Below are 17,912 nucleotides of genomic sequence, written 5' to 3' on the forward strand. Positions count from 1 at the left end.
ATGCAGTGTGATCCAATCGTATACGATGTGTCCAACGTGTCGTCTTACGTGGTGAATGCGATGGGTAGCCGATGTTTATCCGTGAGTGTTTTTCCGAAAAAAATACCCGTTAACTTAAGAATTTTGAAGGTGTTATTTTGAAGCTGAGGAACGAAGCCCTTTTCATGAACTAGGGAGGTGCATTAATTTTTCACATAACGTTCCTATCTTAGAAGAATAATCCAAAGATTTATTGAATAAGCAGCCAAACATTTCCTGATACGAGAAGAAAATTTTCAGTTGTAGCAAATCAGTTCCTCTTTTTTTTCTCGTCACCTCTGTATGTATGCGTACGTGTGCAACATGAATGTGTACAGCGGTTTTTGCTAAAATTCCTTTATCGTTTCTTTGAGCATAAATTTCCACTAGAATGACGTTCCACATAAAAGACGTGTCTGTCACAAACATGTAAATTTTTTGAGCCCACAACCCTTCAGAAACTCCTGACTAGAATAAGGAACGAATATTTAGCTCATCCGCGCACGTCCTCACATACAGAAGTGCACGTCATAAGGATGTTATTGGGGAATGGGAGGTTCTTCCATTTGTTTTTTTTGGTTCTTCCAAAATTAAATCAAAAACGACTATTATAGAAACGTATTGAAGCGAAATCAAACACATAACTAAGAAAGCTACTTAAGGTTTTCCTCGTTGAATGATATCCGCTCTAAGCACGGATTCTTTCTACACCAGTTAGGCTACCGTATCATGAAGTTGGCCTGGTGCGGATCCCACAGCGAAACCATTGAGTTCGGGTAGTAGATTGCGGAACCCAGGACCGGAATTCCGCTCATCTTTCCGTATTTGTCGTAAAAAAACGGCGTCAAAGACGCCATCTTTCTTATACGACGATTTCAATTGCAATGCTTCACCCTTGCGCACGCGCCGCATCCGTATGCGAGCGGTCGAAGATCGATTATGCTTATTCACCAGCCTATTCAAGTAAAATCAATGAATATGCTGCTGAGATGATGTGAGCGTGTACAGATGCACGTGTTCTAACGTACCTCGTAGGAACTAAAGAGGTTCCCACGCCGATTTTTACAACGATGGGGGGGGGGGGGGGAAGAGAACGAAACAACATTGGGTTCCGTAATCTACTCCATCCGAGCTCTACGCTTTCGCTCTGGCTTTCACTCCACGTGAAAATCGAGATACGTTGGGTCTAAAAAAACCACCAGCTAAAAAACACCTTGTCGTTGTGAAACATCTTTATAAAATGCATTTAACGAGACTGTTCTTTTGTTCTAGTAACAAAATTTTATCGAAACTTTATTTATAGCCTGTCGCTTTGACAAGCTCGTCTTTATCAACAGCCTGGAAATGTTTCGAGGTTTTTGACGTTACATGTATTCCATAAAAACTCCTCCTTTCGAGTTACCATGCCTCGATATCTTTCCAATTACACCACGCAAGGGCTCCAAGCAGGAAAACAAATTGACTAGTCTCGTCAGAGTGGGGCTTGTGAACCACCGTGTTCCTACAGGTTGTCACCTAAGGCAAATGACATCTACGCACTGTACCGTAACCTTAACTAATTGTGTCTGTAAAGTTAAAAAAAACTGCATGTGGGACAACCCTATGGCTTACAGAATGTTACGAACGGTTTAAAGCCTCTCAATAGCGCCGACAAATAAACTCTCATTTTTCTTATTTATGGATGGGTTCTTTACGGAAATCCAGAATGCCTTTAATGCCTCCCTAGCATTTGATGTTACCATTAGAAGGAGGGGGCACAAGATTGAGAAAGATTCTTCAAATCTTATGGAAAATGGCCTGAAGAAGAGGGAACTCAGGGATTGTTGGTATTAAATGAGTATAAGTTCCAAAGTAGGTGAGAGTAATCGAATGGCTTGAGAACTGGTCAGTATCTTAGTTCATCAAAAAAAAAAACTCGTATGACTGCAGTTTTTACAATTGTTTTGCGGTTAGCAAGCATTTTTCGTAAATGTTATTAAATCTAGTTATATCTCTGCACAAATGTCATCCCTCAAAGTTATTGTACTCAAAATTACATCAAAATTGAGAAAAAGCATGGTTCCATCGTTTCTTTTCATCCTTTGCATTTTGTTTCGCAGAAACACTAAAATAAGGACTAACGCTAGCACAAACCTACACGATTAATTCACTCACAGAAAGTTCTCCAACTTTTGAAAGTACCTTCATTGGCAAAATAATTTTGACATTTCATTACAGGACGCGATTCTAATTCCTACTGCGATCACCTATTCAATCATTTTTATCGTTGGTACAATCGGAAACATTTGTACATGCTTGGTGGTTATCCGGAACAAATCGATGCATACACATACAAATGTTTACCTAGTCAGCCTTGCTCTCTCCGATCTTCTGGTTCTCTTCCTGGGTATGTGCAAGAAATTTTTAAGCCATTATTTAGTTCTTCAACCAGCAAAGAAAAATCTTTTTTTTCCTAAAAATAACGATTTTTCGCCACAAATTAAGTGCAAACGTTTTAAAGTTTTTTGATCCTACTCAGACAAAATATCTTATGCTTCTTCTATTTTTCAGTGCATATTACGGTTCGTAGATAGATAAATAAGCAAATTTTTTCAGGTCTTCCAATGGAGTTTTACGCAGTGATTGGGACCTCTTATCCGTACGAATTTGGCGAATGGATTTGTAAAGGAAGAGCGTATCTGATAGAATTCACCAGTTACGCTTCAATTCTTGTTATTTGTTCCTTCACTGTGGAACGATGGTTAGCTATATGGTTGGTTTGTTCGTCATAATAGTGCATTCAAAAATTATCGACTGTAAACAACTAAACCATCGTAAACAAAGAAATAAGTTTTCTCTGTTTAAAAGACTACTTTCTGCAATAACTAACTTTCAGTCATCCGCTTCGATCGCAATTCGCGCCAAAAATCTCTAGAGCCTATATGACGGTCATTATAATGTGGATCATCTCAGCGTTCGCCGCTCTACCTATAGGACATATTGTGATAATCAACCGTCTTCCGTTACCTCCATGGGGAATGGACCAGCCGTGGACCTCTCTGGTGGGTGATTCTGTTACTTCACGAAGCTGGTAGTGACCATCCGTATGCTCATTGTCATGCAGAAATAAATGAATTTGGTGAGTTTGGAAAAGCGTCTAAGCTTCTTTGTCTCACTGCATCGCTAGGTTGATGTGGAGCTTCAAAATCATGGATAATTTCCAGCATTCGATTTATTTGACGACTAATTAAATTAATTAATGGACTGGTCTGTGTTCTGAGTCTAGTTGAGTTGAGTTGGTTCAGTTCTAGTCTGACTCAGTTCTATACACCTCATCCGCCAACTTTGTTGTGCTCGATAGACCTAATGTATGCGTCGTTGTTTCCTATGCTGTGAATCCTGACATTTTGCCTTATCTGAGAAGAAATACAGAATGTCCACAGAAACCGTTTTCCCACCTCTCCAACTTCGTATCTGGTGAATGCTACATATTTTATCCCGATCATGCTGGAAACCGGAACGGTCTGATAGTCTAGGCCTCACCGCATCGCTAGTCTGATAGGAGCTTCAAGATCATGGATGATTTCCAGAATCCGACTCATTTGACTTGACTGACTTAACTCACTTGTATACACTTAATCTGATAGATTATATTCAAGTAGTGAACTTTTTCCTGCAAATCTCTGCTTTATAACTCTCGTAGCTGCCGTTGTTCTTCAGAAAACAGACCAAACAGTAGAGTTCATCCACTAGCTCAATCAACTGGCCGTCCACTTTGACTTTCGCTGAAGGTCTCGCTGAAATCCACACCTGCTCACAACTACCAGGACGAGGTCGTAATGCATAACCTAGCCTCGATACGAGATTGAGACAACACGATAACGTGTTGCATTTTAGTTCAATCGAACCAAATTCAACTTTAGTAGCGGTGCCCCAAGACTGAACAAAAAATAGAGGCTCTGAACAAACACATCACCAAGTCCTTCTTCGTAGATGCTAAGCAAATTCCAAAAACATTTGTTTTAATTTTTGTTTTTTATTAGATGTGCCATAGAACAAAAATAAGAAAGAGCAGAGCTCTCTGGGACTTCGCCTAGACTTTATATAGCAAATTTTAAATGCCTTTTTTTGCGCATTCGTGTGGCAGGCCGATATTTCCTTCTTTTCTGCAATCCTGGTGAGAAATCCTGAGGCGAGATTATTTTTCCAAGCCGAAACAAAAACAGTAGTAGAACAACGGATAAAACAATTAAGCTAGAAGTGCGTGTATGCCAGGAGATGCTAGATGTCAAATAATCCTAAGCTAAAAAAACCTAAGCTAGGAAAAACATCGTAAGTAGTAGAAGTACGGGAGATAAAACGTGATGCATTTTTTTTCCGAAATTACTAGATAGGGAAATGGTGGGCGCTGAAGTTAAGTGTATTTTGATTTATAGGTCTCAGATGACTTCAAGACTGTTAAAGATACCGAATTCTGTGCTATGGATGTTACCGAGCATGAACTCCAAAAACGTCTCATCTATATTGCATTCCTAGCATTTTTTATGGCCCCAGGTTACTGTTTCGAATCTTCGTTACTCACTAATTTCCCTTTAAAGACGTTGTTTCCAGCCTTATTGATAACGATGATGTACTCACATATTGCGATGCGCATCGCCTCAAACGATTCGTTGCTTGGCGTTGTCAAGGAGGCGCGAATGAAGGCCAATCAGAACGTCATAAAAATGCTAAGTGAGTGCACAGTACTTTCTTGCCAGGATTCTTGAATTTAACGATACATGTGAATTAAATTGCTCGGAATAAAGACAGCATATTACAAAATTGACAATGTTGGGATCTCTCCACGAAAAGATAGGGTGAGGATGTATATCACCATCATGAGTACGATCACGCTCAATTTCCACTAATTCTTCCAAGAAGTGGTGTAGGAGAAGGTCTTGGGATTTGAATTGTCCTACGAGGTACCTTGTGACGCCGCACATCTGCGAGCGCAGGCGCACGCGCCGCATCTGTCGGCGAGCGCACAGCCAGTAGTCTGCTGTCTTTCCTTTCAGACACGACAAGTATGCTTGTGCTCGCTAGATATGATATGTTACCATGTTTGTCGTAGAAATCTACAATCGCCATAATCGTTTTCAAGGCCATTTTTGAGGGTAATCGATCATCTTCGTGATCTACATCCTTAACCCTATCTTTTCCTGAGAATCCCGTCATCGCCAATTTCGAGAATTGCTCTAAAATTAATTTAACAAATTTACCTGGAAACTCTTGCATGAAAGTAATTCACTACGATGATAATATCTTAATAACAAACACATTTGTATCAACTCATTATAATATCGATTCTTTTTGTGTTTTTGTATTCACGTTTCGGATCAAATCTTCAAACGATCTTATATGCGCTGTTTTGTGCTTCTGACCATATTTTCCACATTCGTTTTGTAAATGGATTCATGCATGTTTCAGTTGTATTGGACTGAACAGCCATTCCTTTATTGCGCAAATACACAAAATACCTCTAAAATTTCTCATTTTTATTGTATGTTTTTTCTTAATCTATTTTTTTAAGATGCTCTCTTTCTGCCGATTGTTCTGCAAGTTTTTTTTATTACAGTATCAGTGGTTGTTTCGTTCTTCTTATGCTGGTTGCCGTTTCATATTCAACGATTGCTTTCGCTGTTTATAACCGACCATGAAGGGAACGTGTCGTCCGCGGTGGAAACAGTTGCCTCTCTAGTGTACTTCATATCAGGTGCGAATCCCGCTTAACATATCAGTTGATCGTGTATTGTCTGACATTTTCGTATGTTGTTGTTAAGGATGTTGCTACTACTCGAACTCCGCCATCAATCCTATCTTGTACAATTTATTCTCCCAAAAATATCGTAAAGCTTTTTCCTCCACTATTCTTGGAAATAAAATAACGAAGAAGATTCGGCCGCAGTGGTACACTGCAAAATCTTCTGCATTGTATGTTCTTCCTCATTTTTTGCTCCTTCATAGACTAGGAATGATTTTGCGGATTGCATAATGAAAATGAAAGAAATACTTCAGTTCCCGACGTTCCAATCTGGATAATTCATCTCACGGGCACAGAACCACGGGCAACTCTACCAAGCGGCTCATACCTCAAAAACAGCGATATCTGGATTGTTCGGATATCAAAACCGCTGCCATCCTCGTCTAATGATAGCATTTTTCTCCCTTTGTTGACGGGTAACTCGAAGCATATTGGAGCGCTGGCGATATCTACTCCTGCAATATCAGTGTTTGCTCAAAATGAACGGGTTTTATTCATCTAAAATAAAAATTTGAAATATTAATTTTAAGTTTGAGAAACAACTTATATACCTTTTGTTTTTGCATCCTTTTCTCTGGCGAACTTTTCTTGCATAAAAAGACATGCGTAGATCTCTCTTCTGCATCAAATGTTCTTTCCATGTCCTAATAAAGCACTCTATCCACAATTATTAACATTGTCACGAACGCTGTACGAAATAACGAAACTATTTTCCTTTACTAAATCTCTAAGTCGTGTCGTAACGAATTTACCTGAATTCTTTGGTTTGTGTTTGTTTCATTACACTTTTTGGAATAACTTCTTTCGGGAACCATGTGACGATGCCCGCTGTGCTGGCAAAAGTACAGGTATGAACTTGGAAAAACATTCTTTTATTTCAACAAAATGGGTGTTCATTTATTATTTAAATGTCCTCGGAAAGCAACTGTGGTGAAACACCTGCTCAATAACAGAACAGTACATCAATTACATAAAAATTATTGCTGCGACTGTGGAAAAAGACATGTTTGAACGGATGTGTTAACTCTACAATGCACCTGTCACCTGTGCTTTCATCGTTCATCGATATGCTCCACCGGCACCCGTAACACTTCCATTTGTCCCGATCACGAAGATTGCCCATTGGATTCTTTCCTCGCGAGGGATTTGAAGAGCAACATATCTTTCTTCAAAGGACTTCGTAAAGAACTCTCACCATCGGGTCGGCGGTCTTGGCATTCCACTACGTTGCATATCGTGTGATATTCAGTCGCTTACAACTTTGGTCGGGCGATTGCCGATAAAACGCAGCACTGTTTGGCCTACCTAATTTTACTTCCTTTTCAAATGTGACATCGTATCTCATCTTCCATCGTTGACGTAAAACTGAATTTCAAACTCTTTCACTGGCGTGAAGCCAAAAACCCTTTTGAGGACCAGCACTGGGTTCTTGAATAGCTCGCCGCGCAGAACTTGTGATGTACGAATTCGGCCCTCTGATATCCGGTGGACGCCTGGAGCTGGCAGCAACCTCAAACTTGGGAAATCATACTTTATTCCGACAAGAGGAAATGATATCAAGTAATGCAGTGTAAACAAAAACCAAGTATTCTGGCTAAGTATTCTGTTAGGTCTAATGAAACAATAATATGGATGTGTGTGAAAAACGATGTCTACATGGTGTGCACAGAATTGTCCGATCAAATGTTAACAAACGATGGCAGATCCAGACATGGGCAGGAGGATGATATGTACGAAAAGACCATGTGTATGTGTGTAGAATTGTAATATGAACAACAACAAACAAAACAAACGATACGAGAGATAGAAACAAACTTGGGCACGAGTGCAATACATATAAGAGGACGATGTCTACGTGGTATGTAACGAATTGTAAGGTTGATGCAAACAACACAAACGGTACGAGAGGTTGCATGTGAAGAAGAGAGGTGACGGAGAGCGGTGGATGGGACCAATAAGAGATGACGAATGATTGATTAGGGGACGCCGATTCCAGGCGGCATTGCTGAACCTTCGATCATCGTAGCTCAACTCGAGATCCACAAGTGCTCCAGTCCTAGACCGATAGCACTTGCTGTTGACCGATCGCGTTCCGCGATAAATTTCTTTCAAATGGACGTTCCATAAAGCTGATCGCATTCTTCTCCTGCTTCACTGACGCCCAGGTTTCCAAAGTGTGGGTTAAAGCCAGTCAAGGAGCGGTAGTGGTAAACAGTTTAGAACCGAGCAGGATCTTCTGGGTTCTCTTCACTACATCCTCTACGTGGTGCGGTGGTCAAGACCCCACAGTCTCAACAGAGTCCTTTTGGAAGCAAATATAACTGCGGCCACACTCCTCAAAGGGAACATATCAGTGGTGAGATATGCCGAACCCTTTCCTATCCTGCATTCTAAAACCTTTTCTCTAGCTTTTTCCTTTAATTCCCTCTCCACGTTAGGTTCGTGGTATACTGCCCTTAATGGTGACTGTCAGTAGGCTCCTATGCTCTAGCGGTGGCTACAAGCTGCCGTGGTGAGGTGATCCACGCAAATGGCGATAGAGTACGATTGGTACAGGTGATTGTATCCGCAATCAAGAGTCACAGCTAGAAAAGCTGAGAGGAATACTGCATACTTCGTTGCCATTGGGATAAAAGTTAGGGTGTTAGCTTTTCTCACACTTCATGCTTAAGGGACAGTAACAGAACATTTGCCAATGCAAAGTACTTCTCCCAGAGATGCAAAATTTTCCACTGTTGCGAACCGAACCAGAGTCATCCACTTGATGGGCGAGCATTCCGCCCCTGATCCACTCCTAAGATTTTTTAAACAGTTACCTCCCTAAATTTCGTTGCAGGAAAAACATGTTATGATGTTTAAGAGCTTAACTTAAACACGACAAAAAAAACAGAATATAAAAATTTGTTATACATCTAATTCTCGCATTACATCAAAACTTTGCTTTTTTTTGAATGTTTCATCTTTTTCAATATCTCCACAAAGACTTTTTTCTCTATCATTAGTGATTTCTTATTGTGGATTATGCTTGTTACTTCAGTCAGTGTGTGTCTGTATTCCTTTTATGTTGGGTATTGCAAAGTTTCCAGTGCTCTCGTTTTAACTTCTTGTTGTGAAAGAAAAATTTGTAGTCCAAATTTCTACCTCTTCTTTTTTGTGATGCATAAGTTGAGATGCTGACCATGTTTTTGCCCTGAAAAGTGAGGCTAAGGTAGGACGGGCCTGGTAGGATGGTAGGGCATCGAATAGGCGAGTCTGTGTCAGAAGGCAGTGAAGCGAGTTTCGCGATGCTGAAGTGGCGACCGGCGCCAGAAGGCAGAAGGATATGGTTGCACGAGTCCACAACGTCAGATTGTGCGCCCACGCTGGAAAGTACTAGGATTGGTGGGCAAGGTCTGGCGGCGTTGAAGTGCACCGACGCCACAAAACGCATGGAACTCCACAGCCGCCGCAAGAATTGAACTCACCGCAATTATCAGTGTGGCAGCACCGGGCAATTATTTCAAGCGGATTGCATGTCTACCTCCCCACGTCTGGTTGATAACATCTTTTCTTCGAAAATTAGAGGCAATTACGCAAACAGGTGTTCGATTAGTAGCTAAGCAGTTTATTTTATAAGACTCAAAATCCTATCTTTGTTAGTACGATGATGACGTTCACATCATCCCATGTTTGCGCATCACCTTATTCTAACTTCCTAAGTAGACAACGAGAAAGTCAACAAGACAACACTTCGAACACTTTTTCCGAATTGTAAAAAAATCGATAGGCGCCAGATACGCGAAAAAAGGCATTGTCGACAGTGGGTTAAGAAGGAAGTATGGCAGTGAATAGAAAAGACTACCTCTTGTGAACGTGGCAAGAAAAAGGGGTAAGTAACAATTTTTGTACACCGTGAAGACAATTTTCTTGATTGAGTATTGTAAACTACTTGTGTCAACCATTACAGTACTACAATGTCTGAAAGCTGCATTCAGTGAAGAGAAATGTTCCAGGATTTCACCGCGCATAAAAGTCCAGTTTTACGCAATTGTTCCTCCAGCCTTTCGAATTTCAGTTAAACATTATCAACGCGATTAAACATTTGACACACAGAAAAAACCGGATCTTGTAAACGCTCAGAGTGTTGTAAGTTGTCAGTTAGGAGCTTAGCTTGAAATAACTTCATGTAGATAAACACAGCAGCAAATAACATTCATGGGGAGTCTGATGAGACAGTTTCTGCTCACGTATAGTTTTTCACGATGATTCATTTAGACAAATCTAAGGAGGCGAGTGTTTTTCGGTAGAGTTCTAACGTTTTCTGGACTACCGTTCATGAGCCTAAGAATACACAAATGTGGTGTTCAAATTTATTACATAAACATTCAGAACATGAAAGAATAGGACAAACATATACATATAGTATTGAGACCAAATCTTCAAATGCTTTCCGCGAACTTGGTCCTCTTTAATGACCAACGAATTCCTTAACAGTGGTAGAACGCACCGCTACAGCAACCTATACTACAGTCGTTAGGATTTTTCTCCTATAGACACCACCAAAAAAAGGAAGCATTATCCGCGTAATCTTTGGCAATCGACATCCGCAAATCCTACAATGGAATTTGACCAAAACTTAGGCAAATCGAGGCTGTGACCCTTCTCAAAGGCATCACCCCACGAATCTGAGATGGTACGGATTTCAGGTGGAGTATTCGTATACGTGGTCGTACATTATGGAGAGGAGGGTGATTCCGTCCATTTCTTCCTAATTACCGTAAAAAACAGCACGGAAGAGGCGGCGCGTGCACAAGGCTGGCGCGCTCCAGTCGAACTCCTTGTAGAAAATAGTGCGCCAGAACGCCCGAAGCCGTATCTTCCGGGCTGTTTTCTGCGGCAATTAGGAAGAAATGGACGGAATCGCCCACCTCTCCATAATCTACTATCCCGTATACGAATACTCCACCTGACCCCGTACCACCTCAGATTCTTGGAGTGATGCCTTTAAGCGACGTTTGAGACGATTCACAGTGTCTTCGATTTAAGTGATTTTCCCAATGCAGATTCACAAGTTTGCGAGGGGCACAGGATGACCGTTTCTGGCCTCATCTGTAGGCTGCTTAAAAAAGTCGCTCTTGCCTGGCCGTATGTTGCGGAACATGATGAAGGAAACCAGCGCCACCTCAAGCGTCACTGCTACATTGTTCCAAACTGAAAACTGAACTTTTTGTAATAGCTGTATTTGCAATACCTAGCCTACAAAACTAACACCGTGCAACCATGGCTGGCGTTGCCATCGACAGCCCTCCCATTCCACCGTTTTTCGCTATCAAATCGAGAATGAACTTTTGAAATGTATACAGCACTTGAGTGACGTCCACACATCGGAATATTACATACATGTTGAAGGGTGTGAGGGCTTCCTGTTATAATGCAGTATTTTGCACGTAGTTACAAATCCTGGTATTGAAAAAGATTTCTCCGCTTACCTTTGTAGCAGTTACGAATACATGACACACAAAAACGGCGATCAAAGTTGACGCCACTCCCAAGGCATTGAGTACTTGAAAAACTCTGAATTTTTGAAGCGATAAACATTGTAAATAATTTCAATCTAGTATATCACAATAAAGTACTTAAATAAGCGGACGTCGGTACATGAGGAACAACTACGTTAAGCTTGGGCCCTTTTAAAGGCAACAAATCTCAAAACTAACGTAGATGAAAAGGCAACTATGTGGGAAAATACAGAGTTTGGGGTGTAGATCACGAGTATGAGTGTGGCTCACCTAAATTACTGCTAATCGTCCTGAAAAAAAGGCGTGAGAGCAACCCTTAGCTACTTTCTACGAGGTACGTTAGGTACATTTGAATGCCTAATCCTTGTTTATGTTCTGGTTCCCTCTCTAGCCTATTTATTGGTTTCACTTAACTAGGCTGCTGAGGAGACCCTATTGACTTTCGACCACTTGTTCGTGGACTCGCACGTGCACAAGATTGCGCCTTTTCGGGCACTTCGTAGGGACAAAGGCAGTTTTCCACTCAGTTTATAAGGATGGTTAGGGAGAATTACGTGGGCAGCACCATACTCGTAATCTTTACCCTGAAATCTACATTTTTCCCACGGGGGCCAAAACGTAAAATTTGTGATACACTGCCTATGGAGCACCTGCCACGATTACATAGCTAGCCAAAACTGGTACCGTCTACATTTGTGTACTTTTCAAAAATCAACAAAAATTTGGGTCTTTTTTCACAACCGTAGGTTTGTTGCCCACAAAGTTTTGGTAGTTTTAGTTCGAAAAAAAGACGTTGAATCACTATTTTAGTCTTTTGCCTCTAAAAAATTTTCAAGGTAAAAAATTCCCTAAATACATAAAATTTAAGTCTAAGATCAGTCAGAACAGAATCAGGCTGGAAGGTTTCTGATTTTATAAAAATAAAGATATGGTGCCATTTTATAGAAAAAGACTACAGAAGGAAGGGTTATTTTTAAAGAAAGAAAAAAAAAGCATATTTGTTTTTTGAAAATTCTGCACTGAGAATACATAATCGCTTACCCTGATTTGTCGGAGAGGCCCTCCACTCCTAGAATCACTATCGTTATTTGAAGCACTACCCTCACAATTGGTGATTGTCGAACGAAGTATGTCAAGCGTCGAACTTTTTTTCTGCAATTTCTCTTTTTTTACGAATTGAGGTGATTGCTAAGTAAACATTGAAGTGGATCCGAATGGAATAAGTCAGGCTGAAGTTTGATTATTTGATTTTTGAGATTATATAGATGTTATCACCATGGTACTTATATCTTATTTTTTATTTTTGAAATGGTTTGGGAGTAAGAAATTAGTAGAATCTTTCTTTGGGTTGGTACTGGTCACTAACGTTGTTCTCTTGTAGTGTAATGCTCAAAGCAGAAACGAAACAGTTTCAAGACTACTGTTCCAGGAAAGTTAGCTAAGGAAGCACATGGGGGTTAGTTCACTATCGCTTCATGCTGTGCATCCAACTATTCCACACCTAGAAGCACAGGTTGTTATAATAGATTTTATTGTTTTTTTCAGATGCTAGGACAGAATAAAAGATTTATATATTATGTACTACACACTGATTTATTTACCATTATTAATTCATCATAACATAAAACTACTATTAATGATCTCTTATACGAAACCATCATATTAGGGTGTTCGGAAAGTATCTGCCGAAAATTTCGCAGTAGCGCAGATTTTTTGAGATGTTCTGGAAGTTCCCGTTTTAAATATATTAAATAGGGACACTACCAATTGTATACACATAACGTCTGGCTCCCTCTTCCTTGCCTATTTCATCCTATAATGGCCGAACATTCCACCCATATTCCACACGTACTCCTTTACGAGTTCGAATCTGGCCACCTCGCTGCTGAAGCCCATCGAAACTTAAGCCAAATATTCGGCACTGAAGCCCCTTCTGAGCGGTCTGTGCGCGCCTAGTTCCAGCGCTTCAGAGCCGGAAACAAAAAACTCGAAGATGAGAATCGCTCTGCTCGACCGACTGCAATATCGTCCGACGAACTGAAGAATCTGGCGAAGCAGCATCCTTACGAAGGTGTGCGGCATTTTGCTGCGTCTTGGCTGTTCGCTGTCCACCGTGAGCGATGGAGTGCGATCTCTCGGAATGGTGAAAAAGCTCGATCTCCCACAAGCATTCAGCGATGGCAACCGCCAAAGACGCCTGGAGATCTGCACTCAGCTGCTCTCCAGAAGCTGCAGATTGGACTGGCTGGACACCATTGTCACGGGAGATGAAAAATGGGTCCTCTACGTCAACCACACCCACAAACGTGCGTGGTGCGCTGGCGATGAAATGCTGGATCCTTTCGTGAAAGGTGAAATCCATGAGAAGAAGGTCATGCTGAGCGTCTGGTAGGGAGTTCATGGAATTTACCGTTTCGAACTGCTGCCGGACAACACGACATTTGCTGCTGAGGTCTACTGCGCTCAACTGCAAAGGCTGGCCGACAAGATCCGCAAGGAGCACCCGAAGCTCGACAACGTTCGCCTGCTGCACGATAACGCGCGCCCTCACATCGTGAAGAAGACTTCCTAGAAAATTCTGGAGCTGAGGAAGTTCTACCGCACCCACCGTACAGTCCGGACCTGGCTCCAGGCAACTCCCACCTCTTCCGATCGCTTCAGCATCACCTGGAAGAGAAGCGCTACGGTGATCGTGACCACCTCGAAAATGAACTTCGGGCTTTCTTCGCCTCCAAGTCGCCGGAATTCTACGCTAAAGGAATCCGTGATCTTGTGAGACGTTCGCAGAAGGTTGTCGACGTTGATGGAGACTATTTCGTCGAATAATAAAATGTTGTTGAAAAGTTGTGTTATTTTGAAATTTTGCCGTATTTCGGCAGATACTTTCCGAACACCATAGTACATAGTTATACACTGGTGTGGAAAACTCAAGGACACGATGTAGGCAAAGTGACATAACATATTAAGAAGTAGGTGTAAGTTAATGGAGGTGCGGGAGTAGGTGGGTTCCAAATCACAGGTCCTCCTGCCCGAAGGAGAGGACGTGTTCCACAGTTTCACTTTCCTCTAGTTCACCGATAATTTTTTGTCGTGTGAAGTCAGTGAAACGTAGTTTTCGAGCCATGTCGTAATGAAGAACCGCCGTAGTGCTGATTCGCTGACTAACACACCGCCACTTTTCGACTTCTTCCTGTTGCGGAGCTAGCCCCATTTCCGCTATAGTCACGCTGAGCTCACGCTATGTGAAGTCGAGCTTTCTGTCCTTGGCTGGATCACCTCTGGGAACATATTCCCACACCTTCATTCGTCCCCAATGAGTTGTTGATATGTGATGTTACTTTACATATCTCGTCCTTAAGTTTTGCACACCAGTTTATTTATAAACTTATTATTATTATATATTATAACCACAATGTAAATTCTGAATTTGGACTGCCTCTGATGAAATCGTCATGGATTTAAGTGTAGCCGATCAGACTCACTGAACGACAAATTACTACTTTAGGGATGATCACAGAAAAAGTTTTTCTACGAAACCTACGGTGTAGGGGCTAATCCAGGCAAACAATGACAACAACAGCAGTAAGGTCTGACGTCAAAATGCAGTACCTAAACCAGAAACATTTGTTGTTCTACAGGGATAGATAGAACTTTTTGATGCACTCACTTTGTTTTGATCCGCTAACCACTTGGCCATACCATTTCTGTTCCCAAAAAGCCGAGTAATGATGAGCATGGTGATATGCAAGCATAACATGAGGTATCTGAACGGATTTGAATTTACACAATATTTAGTCACAATTAGTTTCTTTGTCTCTTTTCTTTACTACTATTATTATCACTATTTTTTATCGAAAAAAACTTCATCCAAGAATGCTCTCGAAGATCTGTAGAAATTCTAGAACCTTAGAGAACCTTCACCAGGAGAGTTTCCTTTTTAAAAATGCATGTTATAGATAATGACACCTAAAATTCATCAATGTGAAAAGTCAAAATAAGAAAGTTCTTTATCTATGAAAAACACTTACATCAATCCAATAGCGTACGTAATTTGAGCAGCACGAGGTATAATATTCCCGACCAGGCACATACCGGAAACGATCTGAACATGAAACTCAATGACAGTACACTCTCGTCTGCCTAAGAACAGTGCGGAAAATTACTCCATGGCTTTCATAGACTCAACAAAAGTCTGCATTGAGCTGATTCAAGGCTTCCTACCATTATCATCATTGTCGACTATCTATTCGAATTTATCTGAACTTAGAACTGTGGGCAGAAAAAGATCTATTTCTGCTTGCCTTCGATAATCGATAATAATTAAGGGGGTAGGTAAGCACAGCGATTTGGACTTTGTTTTTTCTCTGTAGGTAAGCACAGCGATTTGGACTTTGTTTTTTCGTTTTGGATGTAGTATCTTATAGGATGATGACTTGTTCTGGATGAGGCATTTAAGAGGATACAAAACAAATGTTCTAACTTTCCAGCAACCGGTGAAAGGGATGATACCGGGACGCTAGCTGTACTAAAGGGTATTAACATTATTGGCTCTTTCTCTCATTGACAATCGACAAATTGCAACTATTTAAATCCATTTTTTACTTTTACTGCCCATGCACCTATTTTACTCTTCTGCTTTTTTGTTGCCAACATTTTTATGGGAAAGTTCTGCAACCATCGTTTCTCTGTAACTTTATGAAATCTCTTTCTGCACCCTTCTCTTCTTGAGCAAAACTCACAAATGGAACAAAAATGATAAAATATAGATCGGCTTGTACGTATTCATCTTGAACGAAATGATGAACTCTCCAGACTAGGATCGTCGTGACTGCACTGATACCCAGAAAAACACAAGCGCCCAATCCTATGAACACAATGTAGACCGCGGGCAGCTCTGAAACATCGATAATCGAGAAATCTTTACCGAACAACTATAGTCGGGTCAAAACGACATGAAGCACGGACATTTGCGCAAGCGGCTGCGCTCAAAGCGAAGCGTAGCGGGGATGGGATCGTGTAAGGATCCACGCTACCGCCACACATCTGTGCAGTTCGCTATGGTCCCACCTTGATTCCAACCGCTGTCTCCACCGCACCGCTTGCGAGTGCGGCCGATTGCGCAACGGTCCGTGCTTCATGTCGTTTTGACCCCACTATATGCATCCTATTTGCTCACCTCGAAACCATTGGTCAATGTAAGGCATGAAGGTATTGTTCATATTGGTGACAGTGATAAATTAAGTGGGACCTAAAAACTGTCGTTATCGTGCACCGTGTTATGCTTACTCTACACAAACCTCAGTATTTTATATTTTAAAACGTTTTTTTTTCAAAAATCTATTTAAATTATCTAACCATGAATAGCAAAAATGAGTGGTTATCTACTACTAATGACTTTATGCCCTTTGTAACACTCTATGAGGCATAAGATTGCTCGACATGGAGTTCCTTAACACTATCCACACATTAGTACTTAAAGGCATCACCCCAAAATCTGTGGTGGTGCGGGTTTCAGGTGGGTTATGCCTATACGGAGTCGTAGAATATGGAGAGAAGGGTGATTCCGCCCATTTCTTCCTAATTGCCCCAAAAAACGGCCCGAAGATACGGCTTTAGGCGTTCCGGCGCACTATTTCCAACAACGAGTTCGGTTGGAGCGCGCCAGCCCTGTGCACGCGCCGCATCCTCCGGACCCTTTTTAACGGAAGTTGGGAGGAAATGGACGGAATCACCCTTCTCTCTACGACCCCGTATAGGAACTCTCCACTTAAAATCAGCACCATCCCAGATTCGTGAGGTGATGCGTTTAAGGATGCTGCAAAATGCGAGGGTTTTATTTCCCTTGGGTGGCAATCTGTGGAAACACTCATCAGTTTGCTCTCCGGTTTGAGTTCTTTGCGTGGTGTTCTAGGAACAATATCGATGCTTGGCGAGGAGATAGGATTAGGTTGATGGGATATGCATAGCATCAAAATCCTCTAAGCATTTTCAGGCCTTTATGGGCATCACCCCACGAATCTGCAGTGGTACGGATTCCCGGTGGAGTATACGTTGGCGGAGTGGTAGATTATGGAGAGGAGGGTGATTCCGTTCATTTCTTCCTAATTGCCGTAGAACACGGCCCGGAGGATATGGCTTCGAGCGTTCCGGTGCACTGTTTTCTACAAGGAGTTCGATTGGAGCGCGCCAGCCCTGTGCGGCGCCGCATCTTCCGGGCTGTTTTTACGGCAATTAGGAAGAAATGGACGGGATCACCCTTCTCTCTACGATCCCGTATACGAATATTCCACCTGAAATCCGTACCACCTCAGATACGTGGGGTGATGCCTTTAATGGAGACCAAGTTGTTGAAATGTTAGGCCATAAAAAAGTTTCAATAAGACCTTGTTGACAAAACAAGAAGACAGCCTCAATATAATAACGCATTTTAAAAAAAATGTTTTAAAACTAGAGGGCGTTTATTAGTTGTTGATTTTGTCGACCTTAAAGCTAGCGTATCGCGATTTTCACGAAAGCGTAGAGTTCGGATGTTAGACTGAAGGTATCACCAAAACCTCGTTGACACAGCCAGGAAAAATGAATTATCTGAAATTGTTAGATTTTCGTCCAAAACGCTG

The 17,912-nt window shown here is 41.5% G+C and overlaps 2 protein-coding genes across 3 annotated transcripts; one reads left to right on the top strand and one right to left on the bottom strand.

Annotated features, from left to right (window-relative positions):
- On the top strand, window positions 1-6,184 carry RB195_020068 (uncharacterized protein; the record flags this gene model as incomplete). Of its 2 annotated transcripts, XM_064188206.1 has the most annotated exons (9): window positions 1-81; window positions 2,236-2,404; window positions 2,614-2,770; window positions 2,894-3,059; window positions 4,434-4,551; window positions 4,609-4,728; window positions 5,612-5,749; window positions 5,817-5,967; window positions 6,052-6,184. In XM_064188206.1, 9 exons carry the CDS (start codon window positions 1-3, stop codon window positions 6,182-6,184), a joined length of 1,233 nt encoding a protein of 410 aa, XP_064044087.1. The 2 variants fall into 2 exon arrangements, with proteins under 2 accessions (XP_064044087.1, XP_064044088.1); XM_064188207.1 differs by lacking the exon at window positions 5,612-5,749.
- A 4,167-nt stretch (window positions 6,185-10,351) lies between these two features.
- Window positions 10,352-16,514, bottom strand: RB195_020069 (uncharacterized protein; the record flags this gene model as incomplete). The annotated part of the gene is made up of 10 exons (XM_064188208.1): window positions 10,352-10,389; window positions 10,916-10,987; window positions 11,046-11,199; window positions 11,266-11,350; window positions 12,337-12,447; window positions 14,837-14,904; window positions 14,963-15,059; window positions 15,324-15,397; window positions 16,035-16,189; window positions 16,472-16,514. 10 exons carry the CDS (start codon window positions 16,512-16,514, stop codon window positions 10,352-10,354), a joined length of 897 nt encoding a protein of 298 aa, XP_064044089.1.
- Window positions 16,515-17,912: the final 1,398 nt, after the last annotated feature.

This window comes from Necator americanus, chromosome II, assembly GCF_031761385.1.
Source record: "Necator americanus strain Aroian chromosome II, whole genome shotgun sequence".
NCBI classification, from domain to species: Eukaryota; Metazoa; Nematoda; class Chromadorea; order Rhabditida; family Ancylostomatidae; genus Necator; species Necator americanus.